This window comes from Schistocerca americana, chromosome 5 (genome assembly GCF_021461395.2).
Source record: "Schistocerca americana isolate TAMUIC-IGC-003095 chromosome 5, iqSchAmer2.1, whole genome shotgun sequence".
NCBI classification, from domain to species: Eukaryota; Metazoa; Arthropoda; class Insecta; order Orthoptera; family Acrididae; genus Schistocerca; species Schistocerca americana.
This window is the reverse complement of record NC_060123.1, coordinates 135,733,726-135,749,262: the sequence shown is the minus strand read 5'-3', so window position 1 is coordinate 135,749,262 and position 15,537 is coordinate 135,733,726. Positions and strand designations below refer to the sequence as shown.

At 38.7% G+C, this 15,537-nt stretch overlaps 1 protein-coding gene across 6 annotated transcripts in view; it reads right to left on the bottom strand.

Annotated features, from left to right (window-relative positions):
• Positions 1-216: 216 nt before the first annotated feature.
• Positions 217-15,537, bottom strand: part of LOC124616740 (UPF0415 protein C7orf25 homolog) — a 185,255-nt gene continuing 169,934 nt past the window's right edge. For all 6 annotated transcript variants that reach the window (XM_047145103.1, XM_047145105.1, XM_047145106.1 and 3 more), the window contains 2 exons: positions 693-765; positions 217-524 (listed from right to left, as the gene is read on the bottom strand). In XM_047145103.1, the coding sequence (XP_047001059.1) occupies positions 511-524; positions 693-765 (87 nt within the window). In that variant the 3' untranslated portion in view covers positions 217-510. The remainder of the gene's footprint in view (positions 525-692; positions 766-15,537) is intronic.

The following is a 15,537-nucleotide window of genomic DNA, read 5'->3' as shown; positions in this document are numbered from 1 at the left end:
AGAGTATTCCAGTCATCGGACAAGATGTAAGTTTCAAAGTTGAAATACATGTGTTGAATGTTATAAAACATACAAATGACTATCTTCTCTATGTGTGCAGAGTGCACAATAATTCACGCACGAGTCATTTATGTAGACCAAATAAATGGAATATTGAGATCATGTAAACATAAATCTACAATGAAGTAATGCATTGAGATGATAAACTTCCTCTTTTATTACATAGCAGACTAACAGAAAATACAACCCACTTTCGGTAGTGGGTGTTTTTGACAATAAATAAACAACAAGTACAAGAAAATTTCCTCAAAACATAAAAAAATGTTAATGCAGTGTAAATGCATATCACAGACGGAAATATACGCCAATCGTATATAGTTATAGCTCTAAGGCAATATTATTAAATATGAAAATACCAAAAAACTCTAACAACTGTCAAAAATAGACTGACATATTCAGTGAGGTCTCTTCACATACCAATTATCTTGCTTTCCTTTGTACGGAAGAAAATTAGGTCTTGCTGCCTGAAAGCAAAGGAAAGTATCAAAAAGCACCTTGTAACAAATAATAATCATTACTCCAAATTATCAGTTTTTATTCACAAACTTCAAATGAATGGAAACTGAATCTCTTTGCTCTTCTTGAATAGTCATGTTCAGCATTATATAAAAAGAAAATATCAGCTTACTTACGTGATATAATTTTTTTCTTCATATTTTCAGTTAGTGCCCTGGGTTGATGCAGAAACACAGCAAATCTAATACCCTGTAAGATATTTTAAAGAGTCATGTAGTGGGTCATGTATCATCCTTTACAGTCTAATGGTAAACAGTATACAAGTGAGAACATATAAAGTTGGATTATAATAATTATTGACGAGTGAACTAAACAAATAAAGAATTTACATAAGGTGATCTACATGACCCCATTTGCAAAACAAGACATGGCGGCTCAAAAGGAACAGCAGAGAGAGCTTTAGTTTTGTATAATCATTATTTGTCAATTTCATAATAAACACACTGGTTGAATCTGAAAATATTAACAGCCACAGTCCCACAGAAGTATTAGTAATTCCAAAGGCATTAACTTTTTCCCACTCCCAAATTCAGTCATGCTGGGGTTATTAAAGACCTCCTCTCCCTCACTAAGTACCTATAGTGGAAACATTTGGAAAACCACAAACCCTACCAATAAGCCTCAATCAAAAACCTGCCTGATTTAATATAGTGCTCCATCTAAGTATTATACACTCCACTGCCCCTCCAACTCACCCCTGTTAACTTTCCAGATTTCCTGACCTCAAATTTTGCCTCACCATCATTCCCCGAATCCTTCAACATGGAAACCAACCTCACATCTGCTGGTAGAACTGTGATCAACCACCTAAAAAATTGCTCCAGATCTTATAAACCTACCTGCTGCCTGCTGACAAAGTCTCCACCACTATGATTATGAACCGTAGGGATTATTTGGCACCAGCTGTCAGATACATCCACCTACAAGTCACACCACAGTGACCCCATTCCAGATATACAGCAAGATTTCCAGTCCCTCCTCAAATGCACAGGTCCAGTGCCAAGAAACCCTCCACTCAGTTCCCCCCCCCCCCCCCTCCCCCTCCACCCTCGCTCGCTCTCTCTCTCTCTCTCTCTCTCTCCCTCTCTCTCTCCCCCCCCCCCCCCCCCCCCCCCCCCCCGCCCCTTTCTCCTCCTCACCACAACCACTCCCCACACTCCTACCTGCTCCCTAAAGTACATAAACATAACCACTGAGAATGCTCCATTGTGCTTGGTTACTGGGTTACTGCACCTCACCCCCTATCCCCCAGAGAGAATCTCTGCCCTTGTGGACCAACACCTTCATCCTATTACCATTAACCTACTCTCCTACATAAAAGACATCAACCATTTCCTCTACCAGTTATCCACAATTCCTGTTCCTTTACCAACCAATGCCCTACCTGTCACTGTCAATGTCAGCTTCCTCTACACTAACACCCCGTTGCCACTGTTGAACACCGACTTTCCCAATACCTGACTGACTCTAAACCTACAACCATCTTCCTGGTCACCATGAGCAACTATATGCCCAGCTACAGTTACTTCTCCTTTGAAGGCATCAGCTACAAACAAATCTGAGGTACAACAATGGGTACCATTCTACGCTAACCAGTTCATGGACCATGTACAGGAATTCTTCCTCACAACGCGGTATCCCAAATCCCTCACCTGAATCAGATTAATTGATGACACCTATCTAATTCCTCCAGAATCTAAGCACCTTCTCCCCTTTCTCTTCAACTGGTCTTCCTCAGCCCAACAAGCCACCTTCGATATTGACCGCCATCTCAAGGATGGCCACATCAGTACCTCCACCTCCATCTACATCAAAGCTACCAATTACCAACAATACCTCCACTTTAAAAGCTGCTACCCATTTCACACCAAGAAGTCTCTTCCATACAGCCTAGTCATCTGTAGTCAGTGCACCTGCAGTGATGAACTATTCCTCTCCATATATGCTCAGGATCTCACTGAGTTTATCACAGTCCAAAATTGCCCTCCCCAACTTGTCCGGAAACAGAGTTCCCATGCCTTGTCTCCCAACTCATCTACCATTCCTCACATACCCACTATCCAGAGCCACAAAGGAGCACCCATCTTGTGACTTAGTACCATCGAGGGCTGGAGCAACTAAATCACATTCTCTGCCATAGTTTCTACTATCTCGCATTGTGCCCTGAAATGAGAAATATCCTCCCCACACCTCTCACAATGGTATTAAGTCACACAACCAACTTACACAGTATCCTTGTCTGTCCCTACTTCACACCTGCTTCCAACCCTTTGCCTTGTGGCGCATATCTCTGTAATAGACCTGTATGCAAGACCTGTCCCATACATCCTCCCACTGCCTACTACTACAGTCCTGTCAAAGGTATCTCCTATCCATCAAAGGTAGGGTCAACTGTGAAAGTAGCCATGTGATCTACCAAATTAGCTGCCTCCAACAGGGCACATTCTGTGTGTCTGAATGAATGGTCACTGCCAAACTGTGGCCAAGAGGCAACTGTATCATACAGTCATTGAGAATACACCAAATGCTATGTGCTTCACTTTCATGATTGCTTTATAGCCAGTGCCATCTGGATTCTTCCCACCATCATCAGTTTCCCTGAACTGCATAGGTGCAAACATACTTTGCAACATATCCTTCATTCTTGTAGCCCCCCCTGGTCTCAGTTTTCACCCATCTTTGACCTCCACTTCCCTATTGCCATCCTTTCTCCTACACTGCTATTACATTCACCTACTATCCCACCAACACACCTGCATAGTCCTTTCCCTTCTCTGCTTCTCTTCTCTTCTCTCTCCTTTTAAGGTGTTAACACACATAAGAAATCACACAATTCTAGAAACTTTAAAAATTAATAACTCAAATATGAAATCCACAAAAATCTTTAATTTTCTGTTCTACCTTAGTTTAATGGGCAGACTAAAATGACAAAAAATTACATAATCCTGAATTCAAGGTTGAAATTTATTTTTTATCGGTTGATTTCACATGGAGTGACCCCCTGTGAATTACCTGAAAACACCAATATGCACAGATTGCTACTAAGATTTGAAAAGACTCCATAATATAATTCTTTACTTCCAACAGAACTCCACTGTTTACTCAAATAATCTGTTCAAACAATAGAATACAACAAGGAGATAATGTTCAGTTATTGAGAATACACAGAGGCTACAATCTTGAATGGATTAGTACATTAAGTGAAAGAAAAATCAAACCAAGAAAACCATAGATGCCACAAGAAATATAGAAACATACATGTAAAGAAAACTGGTTTAAGACAATAAAATAATTAATGCAAAGGGAAAAAAAATCACTGCTTCTCCTCCTACACTAATAAGCTTCTGTTTTTATCTATTATATTATCATTTGAAGTGTTTATGTAACTTTCCTTATTTCAGAGACCACTATACCATTCTACATACTCAAATAGTTAAAAACATGATTAATGTGAAAATTAAGTGTTCATTGGAATTTAATTCCAGAATCTAAATATTCTAAACAGTTACAGGAGGAGTGACTAACAATGTAAATCATTGCTTTGTTTTTGAATGTCTGGGGATTTCCAATTTTCTGTCTGATGCCCAGCACCAGCCTGTTACATACTTTTGCAATAGAGTACAAAAGTCAATTCTGAATGCTAAAAAGTGAAGCATAGTCTGAGTGGAAAATATTTTCACATGTAGGAATGTGGTTGTGAATTTCACAGTTCAGTGTACATTCACTCATATCTCAAATGTATTGATACATACATATAACGATCCAATGTCTTTGAAGAGATTTCTGCACAGTGTTTCACTCTCAACTGCATGCAACATGCTTACTGTACAGTTCTGTAGAACATTATTTAGAACTTGATTGCATTGTCCCAGAAGATTATATTATAGGAAATCCTCAAGTGAATGTATGCAAAGTATGCCAGCAACTCCATCTCAGATCAACATTGAGAGGGACTTATGAGCACACAGAACTGGGCTCTTTGGTTAACTTATCCACATGCTAATGCCACTTCAGTTTATTATCCATCTGGGTGTCTAGGAATGTCACACACTTAGTTTCATCTAGTGTGTGCCCACTGACTTCTTCTTATGGTATGTATGGGTTCTGTTCTAGGCCCTCTGCTCTTCTTAGTTTTTATTAATGATTTTCTTAACCATTTAACAAGAGCAGAATCAGTACTTTTCGCAGATGATATGAGCCTTTTTATTAAGGGAGTTAGTGAAGCTGACCTACAAGAAAAAATAGCTTCAACAATGAATGAGGCAGCTGAATGGTTCAAGGACAATTACTTAATTATAAATGACAAAAAAAAACACTTGGATGAACTTTAGGCACATAAGGAACAAAGTAAAAAATAACATAAGAGTAGAGATTGGGAAATGTCTGATAGAACAAACTTCTTTTATAAAATTTTTAGGTGTATGGCTGGACAATAACTTGAGATGGGAAAAACATGTTGAACTATTGAATAAAAAAACTTAGTAAATACTGTTATACATTAAGAAAACTTAAAGAAAACTGCAATTTTGAAACAGTACTATGTGCCTACTACTCTTACATTCATAGTAATCTAAGATATGGTATTATATTTTGGGGGAATACAGGTTTCGCAAAAAGTTGTTTTAAGCTCCAAAAGAGAGCTATTCGTATTCTGAAGGGTGTTGCCTACAGAGATCCATGTAGAGGACTCTTTAAGGAGTTGAAAATTTTGACCCTCCCTAGTTTATTCATCTATGAATCAATATGTTTCCTAAAGTTAAATCAAGAATTCTCTTCTCTAAACAGTGAAGTACATGACTATCAGACCAGAAACAGGCACGATTTTCAATAGAAACATACATTCAAAATCCCTGTACCAAAACAGTGTGATGTATCTACCCAAAATAATGTTCAATGCCTTACCAAAAGTAATAAAAAGCATACAAAACTTACATGTATTTAAAAAAGAGTTAAAGAGGCTACTATTGGGTCAGAGTTTCTATAATGTTGATGAATTTCTTTGCTATCTAAACAGATAGTGCTCATCTTTTGATTTTTCTGCATAATCCTCCTTTTTTTTCCAACTGGCATGTAAGTAGAAGACAAAATATGTGAAGTTTAATTTAGAAAAATATTAAAGTGTAATTGCGAAAATGTTACTCCCCTTAATAGATTTTTCTTTGTATAAACCTTGTAAAATTTTTTTTCTCGTCTTTCATGTAAGAAGAAGACAAAATATGTAAAGTGTAACTAACAAAATGTTATTTCCCTTAATTGATTAAAATATAAATCATGCACACTCTCTCTCTCTCTCTCTCTCTTTCTTTCTTTCTTTCTTTCTATATGACAATTCCTATATCATGTATATGATAAAATGGATGATAATAAATTGAATTGAACTGAATAATTTTTGTTTGGCATTGCTTAATATGAGTCATTGTAATATTATGGATTAAGATATTTTCATAAGTCCTTGTGTAACCTGAGGATAAAATATGTAACATTCTGTTTGTGTAGTTGTGATCGGTATGGATGTGATTGTACCCTTTATTACTACACCTGGTTGGTTGGTTGGTTGGTTTGGAGGAAGAGACCAAACAGCGAGGTCATCGGTCTCATCGGGTTAGGGAAGGACGGAGAAGGAAGTCGGCCGTGCCCTTTCAAAGGAACCATCCTGGCATTTGCCTGGAGTGATTTAGGGAAATCACGGAAAACCTAAATCAGGATGGCCGGACGCGGGATTGAACCGTCGTCCTCCCGAATGCGAGTCCAGTGTGCTAGCCACTGCGCCACCTCGCTCACTACACCTGGGTCATGAAAAACACAATTTTTGAAGAGTTCTTCTTTGTTTCAGAAAAATCATTTATGTTGATCAAGAAAAATCATATATGTTGATGAAGAACAGAAGCAGGGTGTAATGGGAATCTGTGTCTCCAAATTCAATGGAAATTAGTATCAACAGGTTAAGTAGAGCATGGTGTCAACAAGCACTGTAAACACAATTAATCAAGCTTTGTGGACTGGGAATTGTAAAGGTCTCAACACACAATTGACAGCTGCAGAATTGTGATAAAACTGTGCCACATTTGAACATACTAATAACTGTATTCATTTTTTCAAAAATAATAATTTACAAATTATGTCATTAATATTAAGAATTTGATTTAAAATTCTGTTTATTGTTGTCTAAGGATGCTGGATTGTCATAACACATGTGGACACGAGTGTTATTATTGCAAAGTATAGTTGTGAGTTAGTTGGTAGAAAGCTGTAGTGGACAGTAAGTGTTAAACTGCAATGTGGTACTGAAGTAATTTTAAGGAAAGTCGATGGTCAATATTGCGGAAATACCCAGATCATGTAATATTAGCTGGGGGTGACTTTAACCTACCGAGCTCTGCCTGAAACATCTACGGATTCAATTCAGGTGTTATGGACAGGCAGTCTTGTGAAGAACTTTTTAACATGTTTTCCAAAAGCTGCCTGGAACAACTGGCTAAACAACCCACATGTAATGTAAATATTTTCGACCTTGTAGCTACGAAGAGGCCTGATGGTATCGACAGTGTCAGTATAGAAACAGTAATAAGTGATCATAATGTCACCGTAGCAACAATGGTTACTTAAGTTCACACCAAGATGGCTAAGAGTGTGTTTATGCTAGAAAAAGCAGATAAGCAATCGTTAGCATCCCACGTAGAGAATGAATGAACACCATTTAGCTCCAGTATGACAAACATAAAGGGATTATGGGTGAAGTTGAACTTGACTGTAAATCGTGCTATGGAGACATATGTGCCAAGTAAGGATGGCAAGTATCCTCCAGGGTTTAATAACCAAATTCGAAAAATGCTGAGGAATCAGATACTGTTGCACTCTCGATTCAAAAAAGGGTGCACAAATGTTGATAGGCAAAAGTCAGTAGAAATTCATGCATCCATAAGAAGAGCAATGCATGAAGCATACAGCAACTTCCACCATTATATCTTAATGAAAGATCTTGCTGAGAACACAAGAAAATACTGATCATACATAAAATCAAACATAGTGTCATTTGACTGTCATACAGACTCCTGCATGGAGGACGTAAAATTGGGATCTGTAACTTGGAGAAGCAACTGAAGGAGTTGAAGGCAAGTAAGTCACCAGGTCCAGATGTCATCACAATTCGATTTTACAGGGAGTACTTTGCAGCATTGACCCCTTACTTAGCCTGCATTTATCATGACTGTCTCACCCAGTGAAATCTTCCAAGTGAATGAAAAAAAAATGCATGTGACTCATGTATATAAGAAAGGTAAAAGAATTGATCCACGTAATTACAGACCAAGACCCTAAACATCGGTTTTCTGCAGAATTCTTGAACAAATTCTGAGTTCCAATGTAATAAATTTCCCCTTGAGGCAGAAAAGCCTCTGCCTACAAATTAGGCTAAGAGTGTGACATTCAGCTTGCCTTTTTTCACATGATATCTTCCAAACCATGGATGCAGGGCAACAGGCACATTCCATATTTCTAGATTTCCAGAAAGCATTTGACGTAGTTCCCCCATTGCAGACTGATGACAAAGGACCGAATATACGGCTTACCCCTCAGATACGGGATTGGTTTGAAGAATCTTCAAGTAATAGAACTGAGAACATGGCCCTGAATGGCGAGTGTTCATCAGAGGTAAGAGTATCATCAGGAGTGCCCCAGGAAGTGTAATAGGACTACTTTTATTCTCTATATACATAAATGACCTTACAGGTAGGGTGAGCAGCAGTTTACCCTAATGACGCTGTTGTGTATGGGAATTTGGTGTTGTTTAATGACTGGAATATACAAGATAACTTAGACAAAATTTCTAGTTGGTGTGATGAATGACAGCTTGCTCTAAGTGCAGAAAAATGTTTGTTAAAATAGATGAGTTGGAAAAACAGTCCTGTAACATTCAAATACAGCATCAGTAGAGTGCAGCTTGACACAGTCACTTTGATTAAAGGTGTAATGTTGCAAAGCAATACGAAATGGAATGAGCACATCAGGTTGATAGTAGGGAAGGCGACTGCTCAACTTCGTTTTATTGGGAGAATTCTGGGAAAGTGTATCTCATCCATAAAGGAGATGGCATATAGAACACTTGTGCAACTCATTCTTGAGCACAGTTCAAGTGTTTGGGATCCTCACCAGGTCAGATTAGAAGAATACACTGAAGCAAGCCAGAGGCAGGCTGCTAGATTTCTTAGCAGCAGGTTCGATCAGCATGCATGTATTACAGAGATGCTTTGTGAACTCAAATGGGAATCCATAATGAAATTTTCACTCTGCAGTGGACTGTACGCTAATGTGAAACTTCCTGGCAGATTAAAACTGTGTGCCAGACCAAGACTCGAACTCTGGAGCTTTGCCTTTTGCAGGCAAGTGCTCTACTATCTTAACTACCCAAGCACAACTCACAACCAGTCTTCACAGCTTCAATTCCACCAGTACCTCGTCTCCTACCTTCCAAACTTCACACAAGCTCTCCTCCTTGGGTAGCTCAGATGGTAGAGCACTTGCCCGCGAATGGCAAAGGTACCGAGTTCAAGTCTCGGTCTGGCACACAGTTTTAATCTGCCAGGAAGTTTCAAATGGATATCGTTGGAGGGAAGATGTTGCTCTTTCCGCAAGGCACTATTGCACAGATTTAGAGAACTGGGATTTTGCAGCCAACTGCACTATGACTCTACTACCACCAATGTGCATTTTGTGTAAAGACTATGAAGGTGAGATGTGATGTGAGAAATTAGGTCTCATACGGAGGCTTTTAGACAGATATTTTTCCCTTGCTCTATTTATGAGTGGAACAGGTTAGGAAATGACTAGTAGTGGTTCAAGGTACCCTCTGCCAAGCAATGTAAAGTGGTTGGTAGAATAAATTAGTATGATGGGACAAAAAATATTGTAGACATAGGTACTAAAGACTGATGATGGAATATTTAAATGGTCTTATAAAATAAAGTGACTGAATGTTTAAAATCAATGGAGACTGTGAAACTGTAACAATTACTTGCCATTTAAAATACTGAAGAGACATGTAGTGGCCAGTGTCTGCAGTTAAATATTCACTTGGGTGATGAAAAATCAAGCATGTGTTTCAGATATGTACAACCTAGTTTTCAATTGTTCTGTTTAGTTCCAGAATATTTTAAAGCTGGCCATTCTGATGTGCACTTTATTAACAATATGAGTTGTAGCTTAGTAGCTATTTATGATCCCTTATGTTCAAATGCATAGACTTTTGATCTAATTTTAAAAAATTGTGTACAAAAATAATTTCATTTTATTACCTGATATAGTGAGGATGAAGAGAAACAATCTCAATTACATTTTTATGTATAATTTTTTTGAATCATTTAAAGACTTTGGATATTCTTGAATGGAATAATACATAAAAAATAAAGGAGAAACAATTCCTCACATATAGCTAACTGATTTGTGGCACGGTGAGTAACACAACAGTAAACAGAATTTACACTAGCTTTTGAGCTCTTGCTCTTTCTCTAACATGGCTTAGGGTGTGTACATTTGGGTGACTGTGTGGTAGTGTGCATGAATTTGGGTATTTTTGCTAAAGAAAGAGCAAGAGCTCAAAAGCTAGTGTGAATACAGTTTTCTGTTGCATGTTTCTATGTTCCACATATCAGTCAGCTATAAAAAAGTGGTTGCATTTCCTTTATTTTATGTATTTAAAAACTTTTTTCTGTCTAGATCACAAGTAGATAATAATAATAAGACAACTAGATTTGATTGAAAAACCAACCATCTTCAGATCTGAAAAGAATAAGTAAACATGAAACTCAGTGAAAGCTTTTTACATTGATAGCTTTGATGGGAAATTTATCTAACTGTATGTGATAAAACACAGAATGTGGGTAACAGGGCGCATTCCCATAACAAATATTAAAATGAACATTTGTGTACCATTGTGGAATCCCATAAACGATATATGTTCATTAAAAATGGATCATTTCAACAGAAGTAGAACAAAGTGCCTCTAAACATATAAAAGTAAGGAAACAAATTTGAAATGACTTGGAACAAACTGAAGAGTGCAGTTGCATCCTGTGGGGTGAGTGGTGGTGGTGGTGGTGACGGTCCATGAGCATAGTGGAAACAGTGCTGACAGTAAAGAATGCTCTATTCAACTTCGGTATGTGCTTTGCCATAGCTCAGTGAGGCAAAACACGCCTCACTCTGTTGAATCTGGCTAGCACTGATGTATGGGGTGGCTTCTGCCCAGGTGAAAGAAAGTTGTGTAGGCACCCTGCATTGCCCATAGATGGCTGGTGGCCTCTGCAAAGACAGGGCCACGATGTCAGCAGCACGCTACTTCTCAATTGGATATGGCACTTGGAGTGACCCCTCAGCCCCACATACATTCCCATGGTGGCAGGTAAAGACTGTAGTACATGGTATTTGAACTGCTGCCCTCTTGCAGGAGTTGGCCAGCAGCTGGTGCTGAGAGCTAAGTCCCATGGGGAACTCAGTACTGGCAGCAGCAGGCACAGCTGGCAGGTTGGTGGTACTGTGGCACTAAGTCCTGTGAGGAACTCACCACTGGCAGCAACAGCCAGAGCCTGGTCTCAAACTCATGGCCACTGCTAGTGATGCCCAATCATGTTGCTGTCTACTGCAGCTCTGGCATCATGGTGGTGCTGCAGCTGGTCTTCAGTGAACTGCTTCTCTCAAAACACAGGCATATTTATTTTGTTCCAAGGTGCATTATTGCACTAAAACCTGGCACCTAGTCACTTTGCCCATAACAAGATACTTGCCTTGGTGTGGTAACATCGATCCAACTGCTACAGTTATTACCGCTGTGTGGTGCAGTTTTCCACTGAGCATGGATAGACTCGTCTTGCAACCTCCATCTGTACATGTTATTCTGACACCCAAGTCATCACGCTGCAGCAAATAGCCTACAGCTGCTAAAGTGACACTTCATGGCAGCTTTCTCACCACTTTTGCTAAAATGCTTATTTACTTTACTTAGTACTTTGCTAAAAGCATGGATAGCAACACTACACTGCCACCTCCCACCCCACCCCCCTCCTCCCCGCTCCACTAAGAAGCCTCAGACCCTTGCTTCAGCCCAGTTCCCTATTGAAATTACCTTCACCCTTAATCTGTACTAGATTGCTTTTTTTTACTACTATACAATTACTTTACTAATCTTCAACTTCATAAATCTAGTTTTCATCCCTTACTCATAGAATAAAGTCTACGGGAATCTGAATTACCCTGGATCGGATTTCTGCAGGACTCATTGTTTCAGATACACAAAAAGTAAGCAGAGTAAAATCAGAGTCCCTATGGTGCTATGAACTGAAACACTGAAGATCATGGTTACCTGATGTCTACGATCTACAATCTACATTCTGTTCCACATGCTGCAACAACTGCTCTACAGTGGCTCACTCCTCCTGCATGGCTATTATCTTAGTGAATGTCCCAGGCCTGGTTTCCAGGTGTCATTTTGGAGGGTAAGTTTTGTTTGGATGACCTCTCTCGAGGTTCATCTTGCTAATGCAGTTTTAGGTGCATTGCAATCATCAGAGTAACCTCAGTTATTGTAGCTGGTAAATGGAATGTAGGCTCCATGATATCAGAGATAGCCCCATTGATCAACAGTCCACTGCCTTGAAATTCCAAAAATCTTGCTCCCATGAGCTTTCCTTGTTCACAGCAACCTGAAAATACCTCCTCCGGCCTCCTTATCTTGTTCAGCAATTCCCAGATGTTAAATACTAAACCCAGTGACTATCTGTGGCTGGATAACACTGGAAAATAGAACTCCTTCATTCATCCAGGCTAACCTAAGTAGGCTTTTAAATTCATGGTGTAATACATCCTGGCACAACTAAGGCAAAGATTTTCAAACCACAATTTCCTGGCTTTGTGGACACACAAAATCTGCTTACGTTCTGAAGGTGCAGTTCCAACAAAACAGTTCTAATTTCTCATTCAGCATAGCATATTCACTGACAGAGAAATGTTTCTTACATTTACTCACAAACTGGTAAAAAATGTCTCTAAATGAAGCCAATTTTTCTGCTTCTTTCCTGGCTGCTCTAGTATCTTGGTCACCAAAATGATGACAAAGCAAAAATAACTGGAATGCTTGGAGGGACATGGTGGTCCAAAAAATCTTCATCCTAGTTCCATCAGATGCACAAATGTGTTCCAAGTTCAGTCTTATTGCCTTGTATGTCCCTTCTAAAGACAGGAGCCCTATTACACCCATTATTTGGTGCTTCCTTGTAGGGTTTAGTACAAACAAAACAATTTGCTCAATAATGTCAGGAAATATAGAGAGACTGAAATACTGTAATGGTGTAGCACATTGTTTGGTATCACCAACAACACCTAGAAGATGGGTAATAATGTTGTGCAACTTTGTTCAAACATTTGGTCATGGGAATTCCTTTCTCTGATTAGTATGTCCTTCTTTTTGCAGATAATAACTATCTCTGACCTCATTTTCATCGTTTCCTTCTTCTTCCTGCTCTGTCTGTGTGTCACAATCACTGATGATAACAACATCCTTTTCACCCACCACCAGAATAAACTGGCACCAAATCAAGTATGTGATCAATCGATGCTTGCAGTTTGCCCCTTCTAGCTCATAATAATCTGTATATAACAATACTTGATTTTTTATATATATATACACACACACACGATGATGTGACTTACCAAATGAAAGTGCTGGCAGGTCGACAGACACACAAACATACACACAAAATTCAAGCTTTCGCAACAAACTGTTGCCTCATCAGGAAAGAGGGAAGGAGAGGGAAAGACGAAAGGATGTGGGTTTTAAGGGAGAGGGTAAGGAGTCATTCCAATCCCGGGAGCGGAAAGACTTACCCTACAAAAGCGCTGGCAGGTCGATAGACACACAAAGAAACACAAACATACACACAAAATTCAAGCTTTCGCAACAAACGATTGCTTACTCAGGAAAGAGGGAAGGAGAGGGAAAGACGAAAGGATGTGGGTTTTAAGGGAGAGGGTAAGGAGTCACTCCAGTCCCGGGAGCGGAAAGACTTACCTTAGGGGGAAAAAAGGACAGGTATACACTCGCAAACACACACATATCCATCCGCACATACACAGACACAAGCAGACATTTGTAAAGTCAAAGAGTTTGGGCCATCATCTTTGTTTGGTAAGTCTCATCATCTTTGTTTTTAGATATATTTTTCCCATGTGGAAAGTTTCCCTCTATTATATTCAATACTCGCTATTAAGTATACAATCAAATATCATGTATATTATGCTAAGTATGCAAAAAAATTCAATGAAATAAATATCTTGACTTTTCTTTCTTATGGGATGAGAGTAGTCTGTTGGGCTTTCACAAACCTCAGCATGCTTAAACTTGCTTCAACAGCATATAAAGTTACAAAAACACACTTGTACCACCCTTCTGACATCTGGTAGCAGCTACCTGGAACCACAAAACAGTGTGACATTCTATCTAGCAATTAACTATAGAAATTCATCATAAGGGGTATCTTCTGTTGATTTGATCTATTGTTTGTGAAGATATCCTATTCATGAGATTCCACTGTGGCACACAAATGTTCATTTCATATATTTTTATGGAATTCTTCCTACAATTCAGATGTTGTGTTTTATCTGATTCACAAATGATTACACTAATTTCTCACTAAACTGGTTATATTCTATCTCTTTACTGAAACAATGTGATATAATTTTTTTGTAATACCATCAATGTAAAAAATACTTGTCATTTATAGTAATTTTCTGTTTGCTTACTCCTTTCAGATCTGAAGATGACTGACTATTTTTTTTCCCAGCCAAAACAGTTATTATCTTATTGTTATGTAATTGCAATGGAGGCTGTAAAAGTTTTTAAATAATTTCTAAATATTTTTATTTATATGAAATAGTTCCAAGTTTCTTGGGTGAAGGCATGACAGGCTGTGACTTTTTTTTTCCTTTTCCTTTATCACTCATTATCTCCATCATCTGTGAGTGTTCTGTGAATTGAAATTGTACCTAGAGGAGAAGAAGATGGTTTCTGTACACCAAGTAAGGCATCTCAATAGTATCTATTTTGATAGTGACTGAAAATGATCTCACAGGACTGAAGGCAAAGAGCATTATCTGTCATTACAGTGGGAGAACTATAGCAGACTTAATGCAAACTCTAGAGACAATTAATCCTTCGATTTCGATTTTATTCACGCATCCTAAAAACAGTGTCATGTACACTTACGAAATTTTTCTTTTCTATTGAACTGGATTCTCTAATAAAAATTTGACTCAGGTATGATATTGTTTTAAAGTTCTCAGCTACACAAGCACATAATAAGTATAGTGTTTAATTTTGAGTTTTATAACTGTGTTATACGGGTATGATGGATACAAATGAATTTCACTGTTTTCCTTTTTGTTTTTTGTAGAAGTGATAGACAGCGTGGCAGCATTATTTAGATATGCCATAATCTACAGCAGTGAACATATCAATTTCTGTGCCTCATGAAAATACTGGAGGCCACAGGGATTGTACAGAAACTGCTCCAGTTGCAAGGAATGCTTCTGGGAACAGTTGTGCAAACAGTCTTTTACCAAAATATTCTGGTGCAGACCATGCTCTCAGTGGTGAGACATGGGGGGGGGGGGGGGGGCTGACACACCTTTCACATCCATGTGTGATAGCTCCATTCAATTGATTGTCCCCTGAAACATTTACACACTCATGGCAAATTTTATCCAAGGCTTCTTGCATCACTCAAAGAGCGACAATAACATTACTGTGTGGAGCAGCCTCTAAAATGTGCCCCATGTCATCCTCAATTATCTTTTTTGCTAAGGTCTTTCCACAAATATCTTACATCACAGGTGTCTTTGCTGAGCAAGACACTTGAATTAAAGATACTAGTTACTTGGTATTCACGGCACAGAGATTTGTGCACTACATAGTTC